This window comes from Balaenoptera borealis (assembly GCF_965194805.1).
Source record: "Balaenoptera borealis genome assembly, chromosome: 1".
In the NCBI taxonomy this organism is placed as follows: Eukaryota; Metazoa; Chordata; class Mammalia; order Artiodactyla; family Balaenopteridae; genus Balaenoptera; species Balaenoptera borealis.
This window is the reverse complement of record NC_138860.1, coordinates 166,951,945-166,974,387: the sequence shown is the minus strand read 5'-3', so window position 1 is coordinate 166,974,387 and position 22,443 is coordinate 166,951,945. Positions and strand designations below refer to the sequence as shown.

At 51.4% G+C, this 22,443-nt stretch overlaps 1 protein-coding gene across 1 annotated transcript in view; it reads left to right on the top strand.

The window, feature by feature from the left end:
* LOC309614886 (uncharacterized protein C1orf94) overlaps positions 1-22,443 on the top strand; it is a 62,921-nt gene that overhangs the window by 14,806 nt on the left and 25,672 nt on the right. Inside the window, exons 2-7 of the mRNA XM_082363742.1 lie at positions 2,148-2,845; positions 5,879-6,139; positions 7,203-7,378; positions 11,770-11,847; positions 15,450-15,646; positions 21,111-22,395. Coding sequence (XP_082219868.1) covers positions 2,148-2,845; positions 5,879-6,139; positions 7,203-7,378; positions 11,770-11,847; positions 15,450-15,646; positions 21,111-21,186 — 1,486 coding nt within the window. The 3' untranslated portion in view covers positions 21,187-22,395. The remainder of the gene's footprint in view (positions 1-2,147; positions 2,846-5,878; positions 6,140-7,202; positions 7,379-11,769; positions 11,848-15,449; positions 15,647-21,110; positions 22,396-22,443) is intronic.

Sequence of the window (22,443 nt, the reverse complement as noted above, 5' to 3'; positions counted from 1 at the left end):
TCGAGACTCCCCTGCTCCCTTTGAGGGTGAAGATGAAGAGGAAGACAGGGGATCAATAACTCGGGGCCATGGATTGGCAGTCTCTTTATTGCAGGTGTTCCCAGGGACACGGCAGGAGAGGGGGGCCAATTTATAGACCGAGTCTAGAGTGAGAAGGAGGAAAGGATGGGAAGAGGAGAGAGGGCAGGCAAAGAGGGGGAGAACAGAGTGGACCGCCTTGCCTCATACATGGCTTTGATGGCCTCCGGGAGCTTCCAGGGCCAGCCTGCTCCCACTGCCACTCACAGCCACCGTGTGCCCAGGGCTTCCTTGGTGCGTGTCCATGCTGAGCCCGCACAGGGGTTACTGCACCAAGTTCTCACCCCATCCAGCGTCTGGGCACTTGTAGTGTCCTACCCATGTCACAGGTGTCATACCCTCATCACAGGGGAGTCTCTGAGTTTCCAGGATTTGACGTGAAATACGCAGAGGTGCCCGATCCTGACCTCGGTCTGTTTGGCTGGAGTCTGCTTTTCCTGGCACCTCTCTCAGCCTCCAGGCCTGGGGAGGCCACATGGGGGGCTGGTGGTCAGGAGGCATTGGTTGCCTCGGTTATTAGAATAGTGACAAACTCCCAAGTTTTAAACTCTTCCCTGTGCTTCCCAAGTGCCCTGACTACCCAAAACCTTTTCCAGGACCCTCTGGGCTTCATCAGGACCCAGCAACTAAGGGGTTAATGCCCGGCACAGTAGGCAGTGGCTGGTTGTCAGATGTGGAGACTGTCCCCTGGTTCTACGTGTGATGACTGAGTCATCTTGTGCCTGCACTGCACGTGTGTGTGTGTGTCCACGTGCGTGTGCCCATACACAGAGCATTACCAGGAAGGACGGTCCCTGCTGGGCGCATTCCCTAGTCATTATTTTCGGGGCTGACTCCACCCACAGAATGGGTTGTCAGAACAGGAATGTGCGCAGGGCCTCCCCAAAGCTCCACTCACAGGGAGCTTTAATTTTTCCCTCTGCCTCTTTTTTTGCCATTTTCACCACCTTCTACCAGCAGTTTCCAGAATGCTCTGTGTAGGCCACCTCATCCACCCTTCATGGGAACCCATCCAGGAGGGATAGCAGATGGTTCTAAGCTGGGTGACCATGGTCCTCCTGCGAGTGCCAGGGAGGAAGCTTCCCCCTTGCCAAGGATGCTGGTGTGGCAGGCTGGGCCACAAGCCAGGCCAGCAGGATTGCTACCCTCTCCCACACCTGGAGAGAGCCAGCCGTCAGGAGCCTAGAGTCCATGGGACCATCAGGCCCCATCAGGCTGGTGCTGGCCGTCAAGGGTGCAGGCTGGAGCCCCCGGGGTCTGAGGTGCAGGTAGAGGCCTGCGTTTAGATACAGGGAGATGCTTGTGAATCGGTTCAGGGATCAAGAAATTGTTGGTGCTCCCAGGAAGTGGGGCCCAGTCTGTGCTCTGGTCAGAGGGCCATGCCCAGCCAAGGTGGACGCGGGCATCCACGGGACCACTGTGCAGATTTCAGGACCAGGGGCCCAGCCAGGCTGACGGAAGTGTCGACATACTAGCTGACACTTGTATTGCCCTTACTGTGCCAGACAAGGTCTGAAGTGTCTCTGTGATATTCGTGTTCACCAGGAGAGGAGACCAAGGTGCTGAGCAAGGGGCCCAGGATCACATAGCTGGGAAGTGACAGAGCCAGGCTGGGAGGCCCTGCGGTCCCCTGCTCTCACTCTGCCATGCTACAGTGCATCTGGGGGCTTCCTAAGACTCAGCCCCAGCACTCTGGACGCCACGCTGAGCTGTCGGCTCAGTCCTGTCCCCTGTGCTGCTGGTCTTTTATTGCTTCGGGTCCTGAGCATGACTGAACAGGGAGAGGTGGAGAGAAATTAAGGCTCAGCTCACTCAGCAAGATGTAGTATTGGGAGAGGACCCAGGCATCCCGATTCCCAGAACCAAGCTCTCGGTACTATGCCCACTGATGTGGTGTAGAAACCCCTTGGAGTCCACTGATGGTCCATTTTCTCTCTTAAAAAGCAATAGGTTTCTCACACCTGGAGACGTGTTTCCTCCATCCCCTTTCCTTGCGGCCCGTGCCCTGCTGCACGGCCACCCTCAGGGAGCTGGCACTAAAGCCTTCTGTCTTTCTGACCTGTTTGCAGGCCTCTGGAGCTCACCAGTGGCAAAGATGAGATCTCCTTGCTGGTGGAGCAGGAGTTCTTGAGCCTCACCAAAGATCACCTCATCCTGGTCACAGAGAGCTCAGGGGAGCTGGAGGCGCCCAGCAGCTCCCTCGAGGGGCCCGGGCAGCTGGCTCCCTGCCTTCTTGTGCCTTCGCTGGTGGCAGGCAGCAATGAACGCCCAGGAGCCTCCATCATTGCTGGTGACAAGCTTCTGGAGCCAAAGGTGGCAGTGTCCGTTATCGGCAGCCGGCAGGACTGCAATTCTGCCATGTCTACGGTCACGGGCACTCTGCGTACTGCCAAGGTCAAGAGTGCCAAGGGGACAGAGGACAGGGGCAACAGCCTGGGGGCCTCCAGCTCGGAGAGCAGCACGCTCCTGGCTCAGTTCCCACTGAAGTCCACGGAAACGTCCAAGGCCCCCGACAGCAAGACGGTGTTGGAGGAGAACAGGGTCATCAAGGACTTCCTGCAGAACAGCATGTTCAATGGCCCTGGACCCGGGGAGCCTGCGGACCTGGGCCCATTCCTGCTTCTGCCTCCTCCGCCTCCTCCAACGCCTCCCGACAAGCTCGACAAGCCCCCCAAACTCCCTGCTCAGAGGAAGCAGCTCCCAGTGTTTGCCAAGATCTGCTCCAAGCCCGAGGCTGACCCTGCCATGGAGGGGCACACGCTGATGGGTGAGTGGGGCTGGGAGCAGGGCTAGGGAATGGGCCCGCGGGGGAAGAGACAACTTACCGGGCTGCATCAGGCACCTGCAATGTCTTTGTGCAAAGTAGGACGACGTGGCCTCACTGACGAGCACAGTCCCCCGGTACGGGCTGTTTTCAGTCCCCACAGGCCTCCTCTGCTGGATGCCCGTATACAGGGCACAGCTCCTGTAAGCAGATACAGTGGCTCTGAGCCCAAAGTGGTTTGGGAAGAGGGAGAGGCCCATTTGGTAAGTGATTGGGTTTTTAAATCCACAGGCACCCAGAGTACACTGAAGGGAACGTTTATCCTCGCTGGGTCCAGGGTGACAGTGCAGTGTGGGGACTTTAAGCTGGATAGGAGGGAAATTTGATTGGCTTCTCATGGAAGCTCCTGTTCCAACCGTGAGGCTTGGTCCCCTCTCTGTGGGGCAGGAGGGTGAATGTGTAAACTCTCCAGGTGCGGTGCAGACTGCTGGCGCTGGGATTTGTTCCCAGGTACTCCAGGGCTTTAGGAAAGTGCATTCCCACTCCTGAATTGAGGAGTTCGCAGCCTCCCCAGGAAATCCAGCCACCTCCCAAGTTTCCCCCGCCCCACTCCCAGGATTCTGCATTTTGTGCCTGTTCCGATCCAGCCACTCAGACTGGATGGTTCCAAGAAGGCAGACTGATGGCAGTGGCATTTGCCTGCTGTCAACAGTCACTAGGAGAAAACCAAAAGAAAAACTCCCCCCAAGCTGTGAGCATGGACGGGTAATGGAGAGATGCCTGTGTGGGGAGGGCCCAGATCCATCTTCCTAAGAAAATGGGAACGCGGTCACCCTAAAGAACATTCTGTGCTCTGGAGCATTGGAGGAAGGCCAAGGGCTCTGAGCTGTGGACAGCACGCTGGACTCTGGGTCTTGGGCAGCCTCTAGGAGCCCGAGGACTCTGGGGACGATGGGCTGTACACGTGAGAGGATGGAGCCCTACCTGGCGGAGGGGACGTTCCTCCCGCCTCCTTCTGCAGGAGACAGGCGTGGATGTCTCTCTGTCGGATGAGTGTGCTGGGCTGGAGGCCGTCCTGTCCCCTCCACCCTCCCACCGTTTGTGTGTGTATGTGTGTACAAGCGTGTGGGCAAAGGTGTGCCAAGGGGAGCTCTGCAGGTGTGAGCGTATTCGTTAGAGAAAATGCAGGGTGGGTGCATCTGATTGTGACCGTGTGTATGTGTTTGTGTGCGTCCATTCTCTGTGTGTAGTTGTGTGTGCGTGTGAGTGAGCCAAAGGAACGACAGGCAGGAATGTGCGTGGGTCTGTGTACACAGACGTTGGAAGAGGGAGCTTTGGAGATGAGCGAGCAGTAAGCATGTTGCAGGCAGCTGGGTGTGTATGTGTGTGATGGCAGGTGTGGGGCCTCTGGGGAGGGGGCTGGGGGCTACACTTGCAACCAGACAAACTCTTGGAAGAGATTCTAGGGACATGTTTTGATAAAAATGTCATTTTCTCCTAAATTGGCTCAGGCTAGAGCAGCTCTTTCCTTTGCTGGGATGGCACTAGGAGATCAGGCCCTGTCCTGTCCAGACTCAGCCCCAAGGCCAGTGGGCTAATGGGGCCAAGAGTGGGTGGGATGACATCCACTCCCAACAGGTAATACTGGGCACAGGTCCTCTGGTCCTGCCGCTACCAGAAAGATCCGAGGTGCCTGCTGTGTGTCCAGCGCCATTTCCCAGCCAAGCTCCATGGAGACCAGGACCTCCTGGCTGGGGAAAGTGTGAAGATGTTGAGAACAAGGCCCTCTTCCCTGCTTCAACCAAGCAATGCCTTAAAAAATTTATATGTGTATATATATTATATATGTGCAGTTATATATATATATACACACACACACACATATATATATATGTATTTTCCCCCCATCATACTTAATTTTGTTGGAAGAAAGAGTTCCATTGCTCAAAGGAAATATGGGTGAAAACCACTGCTGTAGAGGGTCCCATGATGGTCCAGACCGTGTCCTAGCACTAGGGGGACACTCGGTCTGTTTGGAGAAAGATCTGAGCCTGACACTGACCACATCCATTGCCTCACTGTGTCTCTCCGATGCTTCTGTGCCTTTGCCCACAGTCACCCATAGCCCCCTGGTGTAAGGCCTTGCTGAAGACCCCCTTCCTTCTGGAAGCCCTCTGGTCCTCTCAGACAGAAGCTGTCTTAGCCACCTTCTTCTCCCACGATGTCCCTCTGTCACCTCATGGTTCCCATCTGCCTTGTCCCAGAGCTATTTCTGGGTCTGTCTCTCTCTTCCTCCTTGTTTTGAGCTCCTGCAGGGCCAAGTCTGGCTCTGACTCATCGCAGTGTCCCCAGGACTCAGGTCAGAGCCTGGCGCTGACGAGAGTGCTAAATCGCCCTGACGATTTAGCAAGAGGAGAGTCCACGATGAGGGACCAGACGTGTGTTCTGTAGGAATCTGTGTCCCCCCACTAAGCCAGGTGCTCCCTGAAGGCAGGAACTGTGTCCAAGTCAGCATTGTATCTGAGACCTTTGTATTCCAACTACCTTTGTATTCCAACCTTCCAACCTATGGAGGGTTGGAAGGAAGGGAGGGAAAAAAGAGGGAGAAAGGAAAGAAAAGAGGAAGAAATGAAGGAAAGGAAGGAAGAAAGGAGGAAGTCAGGGAAGGAGGGAGGAAGGAAGAAAAGAAAGAAAAGAAGATAAGAAAAGAGAGGTAACTGGAAGGAAGGAAGTTTGAAAGGAAGGAAGGAAGAAAGGAATTATGGAAGGAAGGAAGAATGGGTGGATGGAAGGCAAGAAGATAAGAATGGATGAATGCATGCATGTGTGCATGGGATGGGGAGACCATAATGGGCATTGGTCAGTGAAGCCTTCAGGGATTGAACTTGGATTGAACTTGGCTGGGAGATAGAGCCCAGAGTGGTTGGGGCCTCAGATGTGCTCTGGAGGACCCATCACTTAGTCTACAAGACAGTGCTCCCCGCATCCAGCACTTGGCCTTCCAGAGTCATTGACTCAGTTTCCCTTCTGCTGTAGAATGGAACCCTGGCGCCAAGCAGCTGACCAAGGGTCAAGAGAGCCTCTTTCTCAGTCAGTGGTCCCAGAGACAGCAGGAGACCTGTGGTAAGGAGGGTGGCAGTGACCCCATGGGCTCTATGTCCATGGCCCTGCCTGCCAAGAAGCCTGCCTGGCCGGCCAAGAAGAACCTGCTCTGTGAGTTCCTTGGGGCCACCAAGAACCCAAACAGACAGCTGGAGCTTCACAGCAAAGTGGAGGTGGACGGGCTGGAGCTGAAACGTAAGCTGACCCTGCCCAGAGGAAATCTGTAGAGGAAGGGATTTCAGAAACCCTCAAATGTCCCTGGAGTGGCTCTGCCGTCAAAGGGCTGTCTCATCCATGGGCAAGTTACTGTCTTTCCCTAGTCCCATAAAATGGGGGAAATGATTTCCTGTGTCCCCTACAGGGAATACTATTGCTAGAGAAATGCAGTTGACTTTCAGGGGTCACATGGGCATTATTGGTGGTCAGTTTGAATATAGCCTTGACTCAGCATGTCTTATATCCCCTCAAGTGGCCCAAACCAAAGAAAAATCCGTTCTTTGAGATTATTTCTACATTGAGATTATTCATGTGCCGGCTTTCTCTCCCTTGTACTTCTGCAACTGTTTTAGTGTAACTGCCTTTCCCCCCCAAAAATGTGCCAATAAGGGGAAACTGACACCCCAGCTCAGACTGTATTAGCCCACAGAGCATATTGTAGAAGGAAAGAATCCAGGATCCATATCCTAAAACAACTCAATCACATCTCATTCATTCTGACTAATTTTGGGTCCTATCATACTGAATTATGTAATATTTTTAAGTATTTTTTTAAAAATGATTCCAACATACATACAACAACCTGCACCAGGTCCTCACTGTTGCCAAGTACATATCCTCAGGGGGTTGCTTTAATAATTTGATAAGAATGACTTCCAATGGCATAGCAATTGTTTATACCAAACTGGATTTTTCGAAAGCACTTGAAAGAACGTAGTTTTGTAAGTCGGTGAGATACAGCCCCAGCAATCTGGTTTATTGCATCCTCTTGCTAAACTGCCTCCTTACTAGTGAATGACAGAGAGAGATGCTCCATGCCAGACCATGCTGGGATTTTCACCCCTTCCGAATTGGCAAGGTGTGAACTAACGATGTTTCCCTAGAGTTGGAAATTCATCCAAAAGTTGAAGAACCCTCTGGGAGCTTTTAAAAGACCTAACCTCTGAGAACACTAACCCCTCAGGCAGTCATGGGGCAGAGGGCGTCCTGGCCTCTCCCTTCCTCAGTCACGGAAACGCTCTACCCCTCCTGTGACTTACAGTTAACCCGCCCGTGACGGGGGCCGACAAGAACAACCTCAAGTACACAGGGAATGTCTTCACCCCACGCTTTGCCACCACCTCGACCTCAGCGACCGTGAACCAGCCGCTCTGGCTCAACATGAACTATCCAGTTCTGCCCGTGTTCACGAATCCCTCCACCTTCCCCCAGTACCAGGTGAGTGAACGGGTCCTGGGCCTGTGTCCACGGAGGAGCCTTGGCTCGCAGGAAGCCTAATTCACAAAGAGCCATAGACTCATTAGTTAATTTTTTCATCGGGGCCACATCAGACCAACCACCCGGTACACGTGTGCGCACATGCACATGCCTGTGCGTGTATATTTCTCATTTTCCTTTGTCTGAATTTCCGTTCACTCTGTGCTGTGTCTTCCAGAGCTTGGCTAGTTTTGGCCTGTGAAGTACTTGGGCTCCCAGGAGAGAATGATAGCACAGTCCTTGTTTCCCACCACCTCCTTTACAGTTGGATGACATGTGCCCTAGGTTACTTGGGACAGTGCCAGTTCAGGTCTTTTGTCCCAGCATAATTATTAATTGCACCCCCTTTCACTCTCAAGTGTCCTAGTGCAGATGACAAATTATGTGGCCATTTTATTTCAACTACAACCCAGCAATCTTAGCTTCTACCAGCTAAGATGGCTTGACACACATTCTTGGTCTTGGGCTCATAGCTAAGAGGGACCAGACACAATGGCTTGGAGAAACACTTGCCTGGTGGGAAATTTTACTCACAGACTTACTTATTCAGGGAAAGTGTAGTTTCATTAGTTTGTCTATTTAACTTAATCTCCCTTAAGACCTGCCACCCACTGGGTAGGTAGAAGAAAAAATCAAATAAATGTTCACTCTGGTTTAAACCATAGTCTAAACCAAGAGCTTAAATAGTCCCTTCAGGTAGGGCTCATTTCCTCCAGGAAAGGTACTCAGTGTCTAAGATTTCTCAGTCTTCTGTCTCCTCCGTGGCTCCTTTCCAGAATGGTGTGCAGGTGTATGAAACGGCCAGGTTCCTGGGAACCTGCTACCCCAGCCTGGCCTGGCCAAGCCAGGAGAGGGCAGAGAGAGAAGGAAATCCACCTGAAAATCGACTCATCCTGTCTCCGTGCCCCTCCCCCTCCCCCTGACCCTCCGGTCCCACGTGTCATCTCCTCCTTTACAACAGAGCGGCAGGCCTCACAGCTTAGACATCCTATGCAGAAGGTGGATCTTCTCTGTTCCCCGTAAAGCCCCTCTCAGCTGGCCCACCAGGCTTAGCCCCTGATTCTTAAACAGGAACTAAAGTAAAGGAGTTTAGCATGGTCTCTCTTCTGCAAAGTTTTGTTTTCAAGCCTTTTCTTGTTTGCTAAACAGAGCAAGTGGCCACACTCCCCTCACACCCCGCCACTGGGGTGAGACGTCATAAGGAAGCGTGATCCACGGGAAAATCCAAGTGCGTCCCTCCCATGTCTATGATATGTTGTCCTGGCAGAGGGCTCGAGAGAAATGCCCTGTTCACGTCCTCATTGATTCACCAACTCCTTCACTGATGTCCCTCCACCCTTGCTCACTCGCTGTGCAGTCGTTTATCACCTAATCCCTGATGCACTCATCTGTATTTATTTATTTTCTCATTCATTTAAGTAATTAAAAAAAAAAAAAAACCCTTGCTTCACACTGAGTATAGGCCTTGACTCAGGTGAGGTGATTCCAAGATGACTAGGAAGTTCAGAGTCCAGTACAAGTCAGGGACAAATCAAAAGCCAGCATGGTGTGCCCCCCACCCCTGAGAGAGAAACAATTGCATAATTTTATTTGGTGTAAACCGATTCACTCTCAAATGCACTCACAGGGCTCACCATGTAAAGCTAATTTGCAGTGGTCTGTTTTGTAAAGAGGGGATAGTTTCTCTCTGCTACGTTAACTTCTTCTGACTTGACTTTCGGAGTAGGTGAGATTTAGACGTATTTTTCCAGCATGAAGTCCTTTGTCTTTAGAGATGCTGATGTGTGCATCACAGGGCTGACTCTGAGCTTCCTGGGCCTCTGGGCAGAAGGGCCCTGGCTGGTAGGGCCCCTGGGTCCTATGCAGCAGTTTAGACACTGAATAGGCCCAGCTGAAGTTGGCTGTACACATTGACACTCCCAGGTGGTCACAGGGACAGGGTAATTTACCTTCTCCCAGCTCCTCGTGATCTCATAATGCCATCAGGCTTCAAGCCGGCTGATCAAGGGGCCTGATATGATAAAAAGAAAGCAGGTTTTAGAATCGTCAGACTTGGGTTTAAGGGAATTGCTCTGCTTCCAAGCTGTGTGGTCTTGGGCAAGTTAGCCAAATGCTCTGATCCCTGGTCTCCTCACCTATGAAATGGCTTCATAATAATTACAGCAGCAGCAGCAAACACTTGAGTCAGTTGTCAGGTTAACGGAGTCCATGGATGGGAAAGGGCTTTGTAAAATCTCAAGTATGATATAGATATTGGTTTTTATTACTTTTCAGCCCTGATCTTCCTAGGAAACAGTGTCAGGGAGCTCAGCAGACTTTGAGAAGGCACAGAGGAGAAATGGGGAACAGTCTATCCTAGCCTCTTTTCCTGCTTGGTGTTAGGAATAAAAATGAGGTCCCAAATCCAATTTACTCAGAGCTCCACTGTGGACGGACGCAGAGCCGTGGAAGACTAAGTCCCCAGCACCCGGGAACTCCGGAGGCTCCTGGGCTGCTTGACACAGAGGAACTCTGCTCCCAATTAAGGAGGGAGGGCACGTAGGAAGAGGCCGTGGCCTCAAGCAAAGAGGAATGAATGTGTGTTTACCCTTGCTTGTGATTTTACAGAATTGCAATTTGAACAACTAGAAATCTCCTTCAAGTCATACAGTGTGGCTCATACTGATGAATATGGCATCATCTCCTGAAAATCCGCCCCGGGACAGAGCAGGGACAGGCGGGTCACAGATCCTAGGGATAGCCTCACCTAGGCGGGTGTGGGGAGGACGGCGCCCTGGGGGAGCTGGCTGCGGAAAGCCCAGCTGAGCGCTGATGGGGAGAGAGTGAAACAGAGGAGGGACACTTAGAACGTGGCCTTGGAGCCCACTGGGGGCTGGGAACAGGCAGGGCGGCTCCATCCGGCTGACACCTCTGTCCCAGTTCAGGCCACGCCTGGGGTCACAGGCTGGTCGTGGTGGTGAGTGGGGCTGCCCTGGCAGCAGGGCTTGGAGAAAAGGCGAGCAGGTGCACTGTTTCAGGTGAAGGTGTTGGTGGATGTGGGAAAGGCCCGGCCACGGTCAAGTGCAGGTGCACGGGAGCAGAGAGCAAGGAGGGCCCTGAAAGGATGTGCTCTCTCGGGGACGTGGTGGATGGGCGCTGAGAGAGCTGGGGGGCTTCCCCAGGACCCCACATCAGGGATTCGGAGCCTTTTAGGAGGAGCCCATGGGCTCTGAGGAAGTCGTCAAGGGCAGCATCAACCATCAACACTTAGACGATGGCACAAGCTGAGCCCAGGATGGAGGCAACGTCTTGGGGCATGGAATCTTCTGGAAAGATATACGGTCTGAGGGGTGCTTTGGATTTTGACCTGCATCTTAGAGGGTAACTCTGGATTGGTAGATAGAGGCAGCCTGGGACTGGAGGGGTCATGGGCTGACCCCATGCACAGTGGCGGTTCTGCTGTGTGTGTGTGTGTGTGTGTGTGTGTGTGTGTGTGTACACGTGGACACCTAAGGCCACCCCGGACAGAGTTGTGAGTAAAGTTTCTACTTCCCATCGGGCTGAACTGCCAGGCAGCCTCTTCAAGTGGTGGGAGCAGCAGGGGCAGGGGGTGGCACTGAGAGATGGTGGCAGAATCCTTACTACGTGCTGCACTGTTCTAAGCCCTTTAGATGGATTAACTCATTTATCTTCACGTCAGTCTTCATCATCAGGTACAGACACAGGTGTATGTGTGGGCAGAGAGATGCACAGCAGCAGAGACCAAACTAATACACCTAGGTTCATAGTTGCACATTTGTACACAGAAACACACAGCTGCAGACACAAATGGAAGCACACATGTAGATGTGCTTAAATAAACATGGAGGCAAGCTAGCACACGTGCATGGGTACTTCACGTCTTGGGGCAGGAATGGGGTTTGGGAAAAGGCACTTAGGAAAGGGGTATAGACAGCAACAAAGGTAATCTGGCTACCTTCACAGGCTTTGCAGGCTTGAATACACATAATTTTAGAGACAAGGGAAAAGGGGCTCCGAGAGGTGAAGTGACTTGCCCAAGGTCACACAGACACTAAGGGGCAGATCTGGAATTCAAGAGGCAGGCAGGTTCCTAAAGCTCTTGCCTTAAATATTCACCAAAAAGGCTGTGAATCCTGCTAACCAGGGGCTTCCTGGGTGGTGTGAGGCGTGCTGGCTCGACCTGATTCCAGCTGGACTAGGCAGCTGGTGGGTCTGGCCAGTAGTGTGGTGGGACGTACTTGAACATGTGTGGAGGTCCAGGCAAGGGAGCTGGAAGCTGAGTTGAGTGGCTGCTGTCCTCTGGCTGGGAGCCCACCGCCCCACAGCACTGAGCCTCCCCCTTCTCTCCCCAGGGCCTGTACCCACAGCGGGCGGCCAGGATGCCCTACCAGCAGACCCTGCACCCCCAGCTCGGGTGTTACTCCCGACAGGTGAGTAGCTGACCTCCTCGCCTGTCTCAGCTCCGCAAAGGCCTTCAGGTCAGAAGGATGTCTGTTCCCTTGTCTTTGTCTAGCTGGTCACCAGCCACACTTTCCGGCCCGTGCTTGACCCCAGAGTACAGAGAGAAACACCAACCTGCGTGTGGACCCAAACCAGTGTCCCCAGGTGATAATACCAGCTGGCACTTGCAGAGCCCTTACTGTGTGCCAGGCCCTTCTCTCAGGGCCTTACCCACATTAATTTCACCTTCAGAACTACCCTATAATCTACCTTATAGATTAGAGATGAGGAAACTGAGAGAGATTAATTTGTCCAACATTATACAGTTAACACGTAAGTTAGCTTTTACTGTGGCAACAAATGGCCTCAAGGTCTCAGAGGCTTTCAGCAATAAAATATTTACTTTTTTACCCACGGGTCTACAGGTTGGCTGAGCAGGACTGGGGTTGGGTTCAAGCCTGTTTCACGTGTCCCCCTTTTGGGCCTGTGCCGAAGATACAGTCACTTTTGCTCCTGCCATGCTGGATGGCGGAAGGGCTGAGCAGAAACGCCCAGTGTCTCTGAGAGGCTCAGCTCAGAGCTGGGACGTGGTAATGTACACCTGCCTTCCACGGGCCAAAGCAAATCATATGGCCTGCCCAGCATCAGTGGAGCTGGGAGTCATATCCCTTCCATGTCAGTTTGTCAGTTAAAATACCAGACACCTAGCTAAATTTAAATTTCAGATAAATGGTGAATAACGTTTTAGCAGAGCTATGTCCCCAATACTACATGGACCATACTTACACTAAAAAAAACCCCCAAAACTTGCTGTTTATCTGAAATTCAAATTTAACTGGGTGTTATATATTTTTGTTAGCTGAATCTGCACCCTCTACTCCCATGGATAGGTCGGGGGTCAATATCTACTTGACAGTAACACAATGGCAGATTGGGGTTTGACCTCGAGCCGCCTAGCTTCAGGGTCCATGTTCCCAATAACTGTGCCTTACTGCCTCTTGTATACAGACACACAAAAATACGGTATCAAAATAAAGCAGCAGAGACAAAAATACAAACACACACCCAGACACAAATAAAGATGCAGTTATAGACGTGCATGCCAAGCTGCATGCGTGTGGGCCCACGCACACACACACAAAACACAAAACAACACTTCCAGAGGTTCTGAGTATCTAGGGGCAGGGATGGGGGTGTGAGGAAGGGAGCTGAGGACCGGCTACATTCTCAGGCTGGCCTTGCAACCCCACAATCAGGTGGACAGATCAAACCCACAGACTCCTCCACCTCTCCTCTCTCCCCGGGGAGCCCTACCCTTTCTCTGCAAACTGCATCTCTGACCTCTGAAGGATGTTAGAATGTTCCAGAAGGTAGAGAAGGGCCCATAAGTGTAGGTTACTTTCTTACGTGGGCCAGGACTGCTCTTTCAGCAGTAGGAGCTTTTGCATTCTGAGGTGAAGTTGAGATGAGGCAGTCAGGCTCACAGAATCTCACTCAGTCTCATCCCCTCCACCCCACGAGCAGTGATTCCAACCACCTAGCTCCAAAGTGAATGCTTTTAGACAAAGTTATGTAAATGCATATATTTGAAACAGTAATAGAAAAACCTGGTACAAAATTTTTAAAGTCTTAGAGGCAATCACTGTGATTGGTTTCTTAGGTGTCCTTCCAGTGATATCTATTTATACAAGCATTTTTATACAGATGTGGCATTCTGGGCACACTGCTCTATCATTGCTTTTGTCAGCAAAGAGGACATCTTGGAGATGGTTCCAGAGCCCTATACCCAGCTCTGTTTTATGCATTTTATCCGTGACATGTAGTTAGGATACAGTTTTGCATAAAGCTTGCATAAGCTCTAGGACCCGTATCTTCTCTTTCACGTCAGTTTCCTCCCAGGTCCAGGACTGTCCCCTCACTGTGAAAACCAGGGTTTTTTTTTTTCTGCCACGCTGACCCTCGGGTGTCTGTCTTGGAGGTGCCTTCCTGGGTTCTCTCTGTGAGCTCTTGGCACTTTCTGACCTTCAGCTCACCCTCTTGGGGGTTTGGTGCCCAGGTCTAGTGTCACCAGATCTTACCTGTCCACTGGGGGAAAGATGGGGAGGGCCCGGAGGGAGGGGCTCAGGCTTCCAGAGGGAGCACACATAGCGGTGCGTTCCAGGGCCATGGGCTCTGGGCTTGCCACACTGGGGATCGCAACAAAACTCAAGACGCTTGAAACACTTACTGAGCAAGTTGCTTAACTTCTCTGAACCTGTTTCCTCATCTCTAGAATGGGGATCCTAATGGTCCTACCTCACAGGGCTGTTTGGCGTTTAAATGAGAGAATCCACATGAAGGGCCTGGCACACCCTTGTTATCACTTCATAAGCGCTGGCCTTTGTCATCTTTTTAAATTAGATAAGGGTGTGCAGGGTGAGAAAGGGCAGTCAGTACGCTGAACCCCTGAGCAGCTTGGACTACAGACTTGCTATTAAAGTGGAAATCCAGAAATTTCCCGAGTTTTGACCGAAACACACAGGAGGATGGATGTCGGCTCCACACAAGACATTTGGAACTGTCAGTAGTGGAATACAGCGCTCATGATGTAATGAGCTCCCTGTCATTTTAGATATTCAGGCTGACACTTAGTAATCTCTTCTTTCCTCCCTCCTCCTCCTCTCTCTCTCTTTCTTGCACTTATCCATTTAACGTATATTTCGAGCAGCTACTGTGTGACAGGCACCGTCTCAGGGCCAAGGATAAATCAGTAAATAAGACAGGTGGGGTTCCTGCCTCATCAGGGGCAAGATAGTATGAGCCCTGCTTCTTGGTGGGGGTCTGATCCAGGTGGTCTCAGAAACCCCATGAGTTCCTACTTTTCTTAGGGTTTGAGCTGAATCCCAGTGCCCCCATTTGGCCTTTCTCCTCACTCACACTGCCCAGTACCATAACCACCAGCCACATGAGGCTATTTACACTGAAATCAAAACTAAGTAAAATTTGAAATTCAGGTCCCACTAGCCACATTTCAAGTGCTCAATAGCCACACTTGTGTCTGGTGGCTACCATATTGGGTGGTACAGACCCAGAAGATTTCCATCATCCGTCACAGGAACTTCCACTGGGCAGAGCTATGTTGGACTTGGGGTCTGTTGAGATCCTGAGCTAGAAGCCAGGGATGTATAATTCCCAACAACCTTTACTGAGATTGTAAAAGACTTAAAAATGAACCAGGGGCTTTTGAGATGGTTATGGACTGAGGGTAAGGCAGGGGACAGAGAAGAGAATGGAAATAATGGAAATAATATTCCTTTGCTATTTATTATGTGCCAGTCTCTCTACTTATATCAGCTGACTCAGTCCAGATACAATGGAGATAGCATTTGCCCATTTTATGGATAAGGAAACTGAGACTCAGATAAATTAAATAACTTACCAGTCTCACATATAGAAGCTGAGCCCCGTGCTTCTTCCCCGTCCGACACATTGCCTTCTATGCACCCCACAGTGACTGAGGGGCACAGGGGCTGAGGGGTGGGGGCTCAGGTTAGGGTCAGGGCTGGGGGACTGTGAAGTTTAGTGGCACCCCTGTCTCCTCTCTGCCCCGCAGGTGACGCCACACAACCCGCAGCAGATGGGACAGCAGATTTTCCGCTCTTCCTACACCCCGCTGCTGAGCTACGTCCCCTTCGTCCAGTCCAACTATCCGTACCCTCAGAGGACACCTCAGAAGCTGGCCAGAAATCCCCGAGACCCTCCCCCCATGGCAGGAGATGGGCTGCAGTACCCCTTCCCCCAGGCGTATGGGTGAGTCCTCAGCCCACACTGGAAATTCACCTCGTATCCCGAAAGCTGCTAGAGAGGAGAGGTGGGCGCGCTGGGCCTCACTGCTGCTCTCTTGGTACATATATTCCTTGGCTGTGGGGAGGGCAGACCCTGTGCCTTGTGGGTCCCGGGTGGAGCGGATGTGGAGGTGAGCCTGATCTGGGCCTGGGGGGGGCGCCCTTTGGCAGGCCCAGTCGGGGCTGGGGTCCTCAGCTTGGTGCAGAGATGCAGCTGCATGGTCAGTAGTGGATGAGCGCACCACCCATGGCAGGTGGCAGGTAGTGGAGCGGGACGCGTACGCCTTTCCCCATTTGCCTGGTCTCCAGCAGGCCACGGCCAGGTAATCTTCTTACGGCTCTTTCCCCCACTTACTGCCTCCTGAGCTCCTTGCCAGGCTAATTCCTCCGACAGCCCAGTGAGTTCGCAACCGGCCCTGCTGAAGGTCTTCTCACTGCTTATCAGGCTGCTCACACTTTTCCCCCAAAATACCCCAAACAGCAGAGGAGAGGAGCTTAGCAGCCAACAGCCAACACAAGCTCAACATTTTAGCTGACAGTTCCATACAGACTTTTCAAGCCGGTCAGCAAGAAATTGGTGTTTGTTGTTTCAATGTAACAACATGCAGCGGCTCATTCCCACCCACCAAACCTTCATTACTGATGCTCTGCAAGGCGGGTGGTGCCGTGTCAGTCCTGAGAATCCAGGTGTCCCAGGCACATCCCGGGGAACGTGTGTTCCAGTTTGAGAACCTCCCTTTACAGGATTAGGACCAAACTCCCCAACCTGACACAGATTCCCTTCCTCCCCATCACAGCCCTGCACTGTAGTGTCAGCCGGGTGTCCTGGACTCGGACCCTTTCAATCGGTGTTTCCCATGAATGTCTTGGTAGAGGGATAAATGCTGGAAAGAGGTTTCCATAGTCAGATCTGTCTGGGAAAAGAAAGGTAGAAACGAAGATAAACAGATTTCTTAACTGTTGGAATTTGCAGATTATTTAATTTACTAGGGTTCATGGAGAACATTCAAGAAGCTGGTCGATAGTGTCATTTGAATATAAAACCCATGACTCCTTATTTCTTTTTTTCTTTCCCTTCCTCCATCCCTCCCTCCCTTCTTTCCTTCCTTCCTTCCCTCCCTCCCTCCCTTCTTTCCTTCCCTCCCTCCCTCAACCCCTCCCTCCCTTCTTTCTTTCCTTCCCTCCCTCCCTTCTTTCCTTCCCTCCCTCCCTCCACCCCTCCCTTCCTCCCTCCCTTCTTTCCTCCCTCCCTTCCTCCCTCCCTCCCTCCTTCCTCTCCTTTTTTCCCTCTTCTTGTAGAGCATATCATGGTGTGTTCCGCCAATGCAGCCTGGAAAGCGCTGTGTCAGTTCACATAGTTATGGTGAATTTAGCCTGTGGGGCACCGTCCATGAATAGGACATGGTTCCTCCCTTCAGAGATGAGAGTGGATGAGAGGGGGCACAACGATGTTAATGCCGTGACAAAGTGAAGACCATCCAAGTGTCCCGAGGACGGAGGGAGGATCCCTGCTGGGTGGACAATGAGAGCTGCAGGATGGGGAGGGTCCAGCGAGCAGCGACTGGGGGAACAGGGCCCTCAGGTGGGAAGGTGCGTGGTGGGTTTGAGGCCTGCGGAATAAAGGCATCTGGCTGAGGTATTAGATTTATCCCTGAACAAGGTGGAAAATAGGAAAAGGGGGGCTGGGCTTGGATTATTAAAGGCTCTGACTGGTAGGCCTGGGGATCCCATGCAGATTTGTGAACGTTGGCGTGAATTGATGGGCCGGAGGGGAGAGAAACAGGAGGGAAGAGAGGGCATAGTCTGGAGGTGACTGCAGGGTCTGTAAGAGAGGTTCTCACCTCCCCGGAGGTGAGAGTAGATGAGACTGCAGAGGGAAGACAGCGTACCTGCAGGCCAGCAGACGTCCCCCTTCCACGCTGTGACTCTGGGCTCGAGGGAAGAGGGAGTTACTGCAGAAGCCAGAACCTGCTGTCCTTCGGAGGCCGCGTGGTCCCAAGTTCTCAGCAGTCAGCGGTCGGGGAAGCACTGATTGGGAGCGGTGCGAGCCGAGGGCTGGGACCTGGTCTCCGGCTGTCTTCAGAGGGGCAGGAGGGGGAAAGGAGTGAGCAGGAGACTGAGGAAGGAGCAGCTTCAGAAGTGGGAGAGAGCCTGCAGCCAGCTGGGGACACCGTGGGCGAAGGAGGGGAGTGATGGGTGGAATGGCGGCCTGAGAGGGTGCAGTGGCGGCCTGAGAGGGTGGAAAGACCAGGAAAGTGAGGTCGGAAAAACGAGGCGCGGAGTGCAGGCCCGTGTCCCCCAAAGGGATGATTCGTTCATTCAAAAAATGTTTGTTGCATCTTCTGTGTGCCCGGCACTGTTCTAGGCACTGGTTACTGGAGTGAACAAGACAAAGTGTTTACTCCCGTCATTCCAGAAGGAGAACTAGACAATACGGAAGTAAATACGCATCATACATGTCAGGTGCAAGCGGGGAGGGAATAAGGGACCTCTCTTGAGCCGAGATCTGAATAAACGAGAGAATGAGCCATGTGTATATATGGGTGATGAGCGCTCTGGGCAGAAAGAATCGAAAGTGCAGTGGCCCCACGGTGGGAAATGTAGCTGGAGCACAGTGAGTGGAGGAGAGAGAGTGGGCAGAATTGAAATCGGAGAGGTGGCAGGGCCGGACTAGAGAGGGCCTGGGAGGCGAGGGAAGGAAGAACAGCGGGAGGCCATGAATGTTCTAACTCTCCGTGTAAGGAAGATGGTGTTGACCGACATATCTGACATAAGAAGAGTGGGCTGACGGGTAAGAGCTGATGGAGGGGACCAGGATGGGAGCCTTTTTAGCTATCCAAGCAAGAGGTGCTGGTGGCGTAGACTAGGGCAGTGACCATGGGAAGGAGGTAAGAGAAAAGATGTGGAACATTTGTTTTCTTGGTAGGATTGATGGGAATTGATGATGGTTGGATGTGGAATGAGGAAAAGAGGGGAGTCAAGGGTGATTCCTAGGTTTTTGACTGGAGTGTCCAGATGATTGGCAATGCCAGAATACCAGGGTCCAGATGATGAGAGCGAGGATCTGTTGATCAGGAGTTTGGTTTTGCATATGTGAAATCTGAGATGCCCGTTAGACACTTGAGTGGCGCAGTTGATAGGCAGGTGGATATCTGAGTCTGGGGCTCAGGGGAGAAGTGGTGGCTGATAATATAAATTTGGGAGTCATTAGCATATAGATGATATTTAAAGGCATGGGATGGGATGAGATCGCCTGGGAGCACAGGTACATAGAGAAGAGAGGAGGCCCAAGGACTGAGCCCTGGGTCTCCAACATGTAGAGGGGTTGGGGAGATGGGGAGGCACCAGCAAAGGATCTAAAGGGTGGGAGGAAAAGCAGGAGAGTGTGGAGTCAGGGAGCCAGGAGAAGAGAGGGAAGGATGACAGTATGGCAAGAAAACCTGGGCACTGTAGGTTGGAATGTAGAGAACACTGGGCACAGGGGTGGTGTTGAGGTTTACCAGCTGTGCTGGATGCAACAAGGTCCAGGAGAGGCTGCCTGGGTCGGGGAGGGGTACAAGGGCATAGGTGGAGAGTTTTTAGTCTGGGAGACCAGGAGCCTCAGTGCTTCCTCTGGGTCAGGAACCAAGAGACTAAACTGTATGAGGTGGGAGAGGAAGGAGTAGGTAGCCTCCGTGTTCTCAGGGAAGGAGGAGGGGAGCCCTTCCTGCCCTCTGCCAAGTCCATTTGCATACATCCATCAGGGCAGGATAACAATACCATGTACCTTCCAAAGAACAATAAGTCTGAGAGTTAAAAAGAACACAAATGATAATTACACTGGAATTATCACTGGACAGCGTAGAAACTGTCCCAGGCAAACCAGGACCGTTCACCACGCTCGTGAGGCAGTTTAAGCCCCTCCTCTTCCTCCAGGAAGCATTCCTGGATAACTATAGTCCACATGGATTACCTCTCTTCCTGGCCCTCTAGTTTACATCCTGTCTAGACCATGCCCTTGGCAGTTGATCTGATCAGAATTTCTCATCATGAAGGGCTCAGATGTGTGGGGTGTGGCAATCAGATACAAGGTGTGTGTCATGAGTAATTTGTTACCGGTAATTATTAAATACTCGAGTATGGGTTACAGCCTTTATTTTATAAATCAGAGTAGAATTCAGAGTGTCCTTATAATAACATCACTTTTAATCGTTTCTTTTCCAATATGATTTTTGAAAAAGAGAAAAAGAGGTGGGGTTACCACTGACATTAATGGCTTATTGGGCACCTACCTGGTGCCAGGTCCTGGCCTGAGTGCTGAGTGTCAGATGGTGAACAGTCCGAACAGTGTCCCTGCTCTCATGAAGTTTATTTTTGTGAGAAGGGATCAAACAACCCAAAGCCTCGCTTGTCCGTGACTGCTCACAGTGAGCAACAGATACACGTACCAGCTGAGGGATTACAAATTAATGCACTGGTTCGTTCCCATCGCTTCTCCCCCTCCCCCTCTTTTTTTGTTTCATCAATTCATGGGAGGGCGCCACGAACGTGAGCATCTTCTGTAATATGCTTCGGCCCAGCTGAAAAGTGACTGAGAATCCCTGGATTAGACTATATCTAGCCATTTGCTCTGCCGCAATTTGTCTTGAGCTCTGTTCCATTCATTCAAAGTATCCTAGCAGATGGGGAAAGAAAATTGCAGTAGGATCCCAAGTGTGAGTAAATGATTCCATCTGGAGAGGTTGGGGAAGGCTTCACAGAGGAGATGGCTTTTGAACTCTCTTTTGAAGTATGAATTAGCAGTGTGCCAGGGAGAAAAAGCAGAAGGGTGTGTTTTTCTGCTCTCGGAGGGTGATGCTTAAATCTTCTCGGCACTTCCTTCCCTGAGGGTCTAGCAGAGTTCCAGGCAATAAGGGATGCCTCAGTGCTTACTTGCCAGATTGGTGTGAAATGGAGGGTCTGATCTAGCTTGGTGCTGAGAAGGGGATCAGGAACCCTGGGATTGTCCGGACTCTGAGATCTCACCCTAGGACGTGGCTATGAGTTCTCTGATGTTGTGGAATTTCCTGAGGGACACACAGGGTCCTCTAAGGCAGGTAGAGGGGCTACAGGCCCACAGGTAAGGTGCTTAGATCCAGAGAGGCTCCCTAGTCTTTGGTCTTGGATATGGAGAGAGCATAGGCTGGGTGGAAAGAGCCCCTACAGGCTGCCAGGGCCTTCCTGACCTAAGGAAGTGGCAGAAGAAACTCTTTATTGTCTTCCAATTGTATCATTTCAATATTTGATTTTCCCAGAGCCAAAACTTTTTACATTATTGCTAAAGCTTTCAGCTTCCAAGCCTGTCATGATCTTCCCAGTCTTTGACAGTCCCAAAATTAATATACTACTTTCCCTAATATCTCTGCCGACATCAGGAATTCTATCACAACGTCATTTTCTTTCTCCTCCAGGTTCGGCTCGACATCCGGTGGGCCCCTGATGAACAGCCCCTATTTTTCCTCTAGTGGGAATGGCATAAATTTTTAGATCTCCTTCTCATCTCCCTCCTCCTACCTTAGCCCTTGGAGCAGGGCTAAGGGCTCTGGAATTCTGGATTCTGCAACAGCTTGGTATGAAGTTTGGAAAGCCAAGGTTCCGACCGGGTCACAGACAGAAAACAGCAAGGCCAGACGCATCCATGGACCAACACTCACACACACACACACACACACACACACACACACACAGCCCGCCCTCACACACAGCACAGGCTGCACACACCCCCCTCGGATTCATACTCACTTGCTCATCCACGTATGCATCTGTATTTAGCTAACATGAGTGATTTTTGCTTTTGTTGTTGTTGGTAAAATAGACGTAAGACACTTAATTTAGAAAGTTTGTATTTTCTGATAAAAGTATGAGCTGCTTGAAATGGAGTGTGCCTGTTACTTTCTGCAATGTTCCGCATGATCTTCACTGCTCCTTTTTCCCCCATGAGGCTCCAAGTTTACTGAGGACATGAAGAGACACCACGGGCTACAGTCCTCCAAGGGCTGCTCTGTAAATAAGGGATCCCAGGGATTATACACTTGAGGGCTTACCTCTTCTCTTCTGTGATCCACTCACTTCTCAATAGCCCAGTTTATGTATCTCTGGAATTGATGTTAAAGAAGTGCATCCTGTTCTGCCCTATCCAGGTGGCGGTTACAGAAAAAGTCTCTCTTGGACATGAGATGGGAAAAAGTGGCCTGAAAATCAATTCTAAAAATAATCCTGAATGTGATAGACTATAGCCAGTCATTGTAGATCCATGCCAAGCTAGAGGTCAATCTCAGAACTGCCCCCCAATGGCACTGTCCCTGGATCATTCTCAATCAGCTTTTATCAGTGACTTTAATGAGGACATTGAGAGCATCTTGATCACATTAATGGAGGACACAAATCTGGGAAGAGGAGATGGCCTGAGTCAGTGATACACATATACCGTAATTCTCCTATTCGACACCCATGGCAGGCATCATTAAGCAGCTGATCCCCTGAGCCTGGACAAAGTCACAGAATCATTCTCCCTGTGGTGGTCCAGGCAGCCATCACTGATCAGGGACAGTCTATGAAATGAAACTCATGTGCTATCCTCTGGCAAACCATCATAAGATGAAATTAAACAGAGGTTTAATGTAAGGACCTCCTCTTGGGTCTAAAAAATGAGCCATGCACATACACATGGACCAACATTGTCAGTTCTAAGTTGCTGTATTACCAGTCCTGTTACTCACATGAAAGCTCGGGCCCACCCTGGCT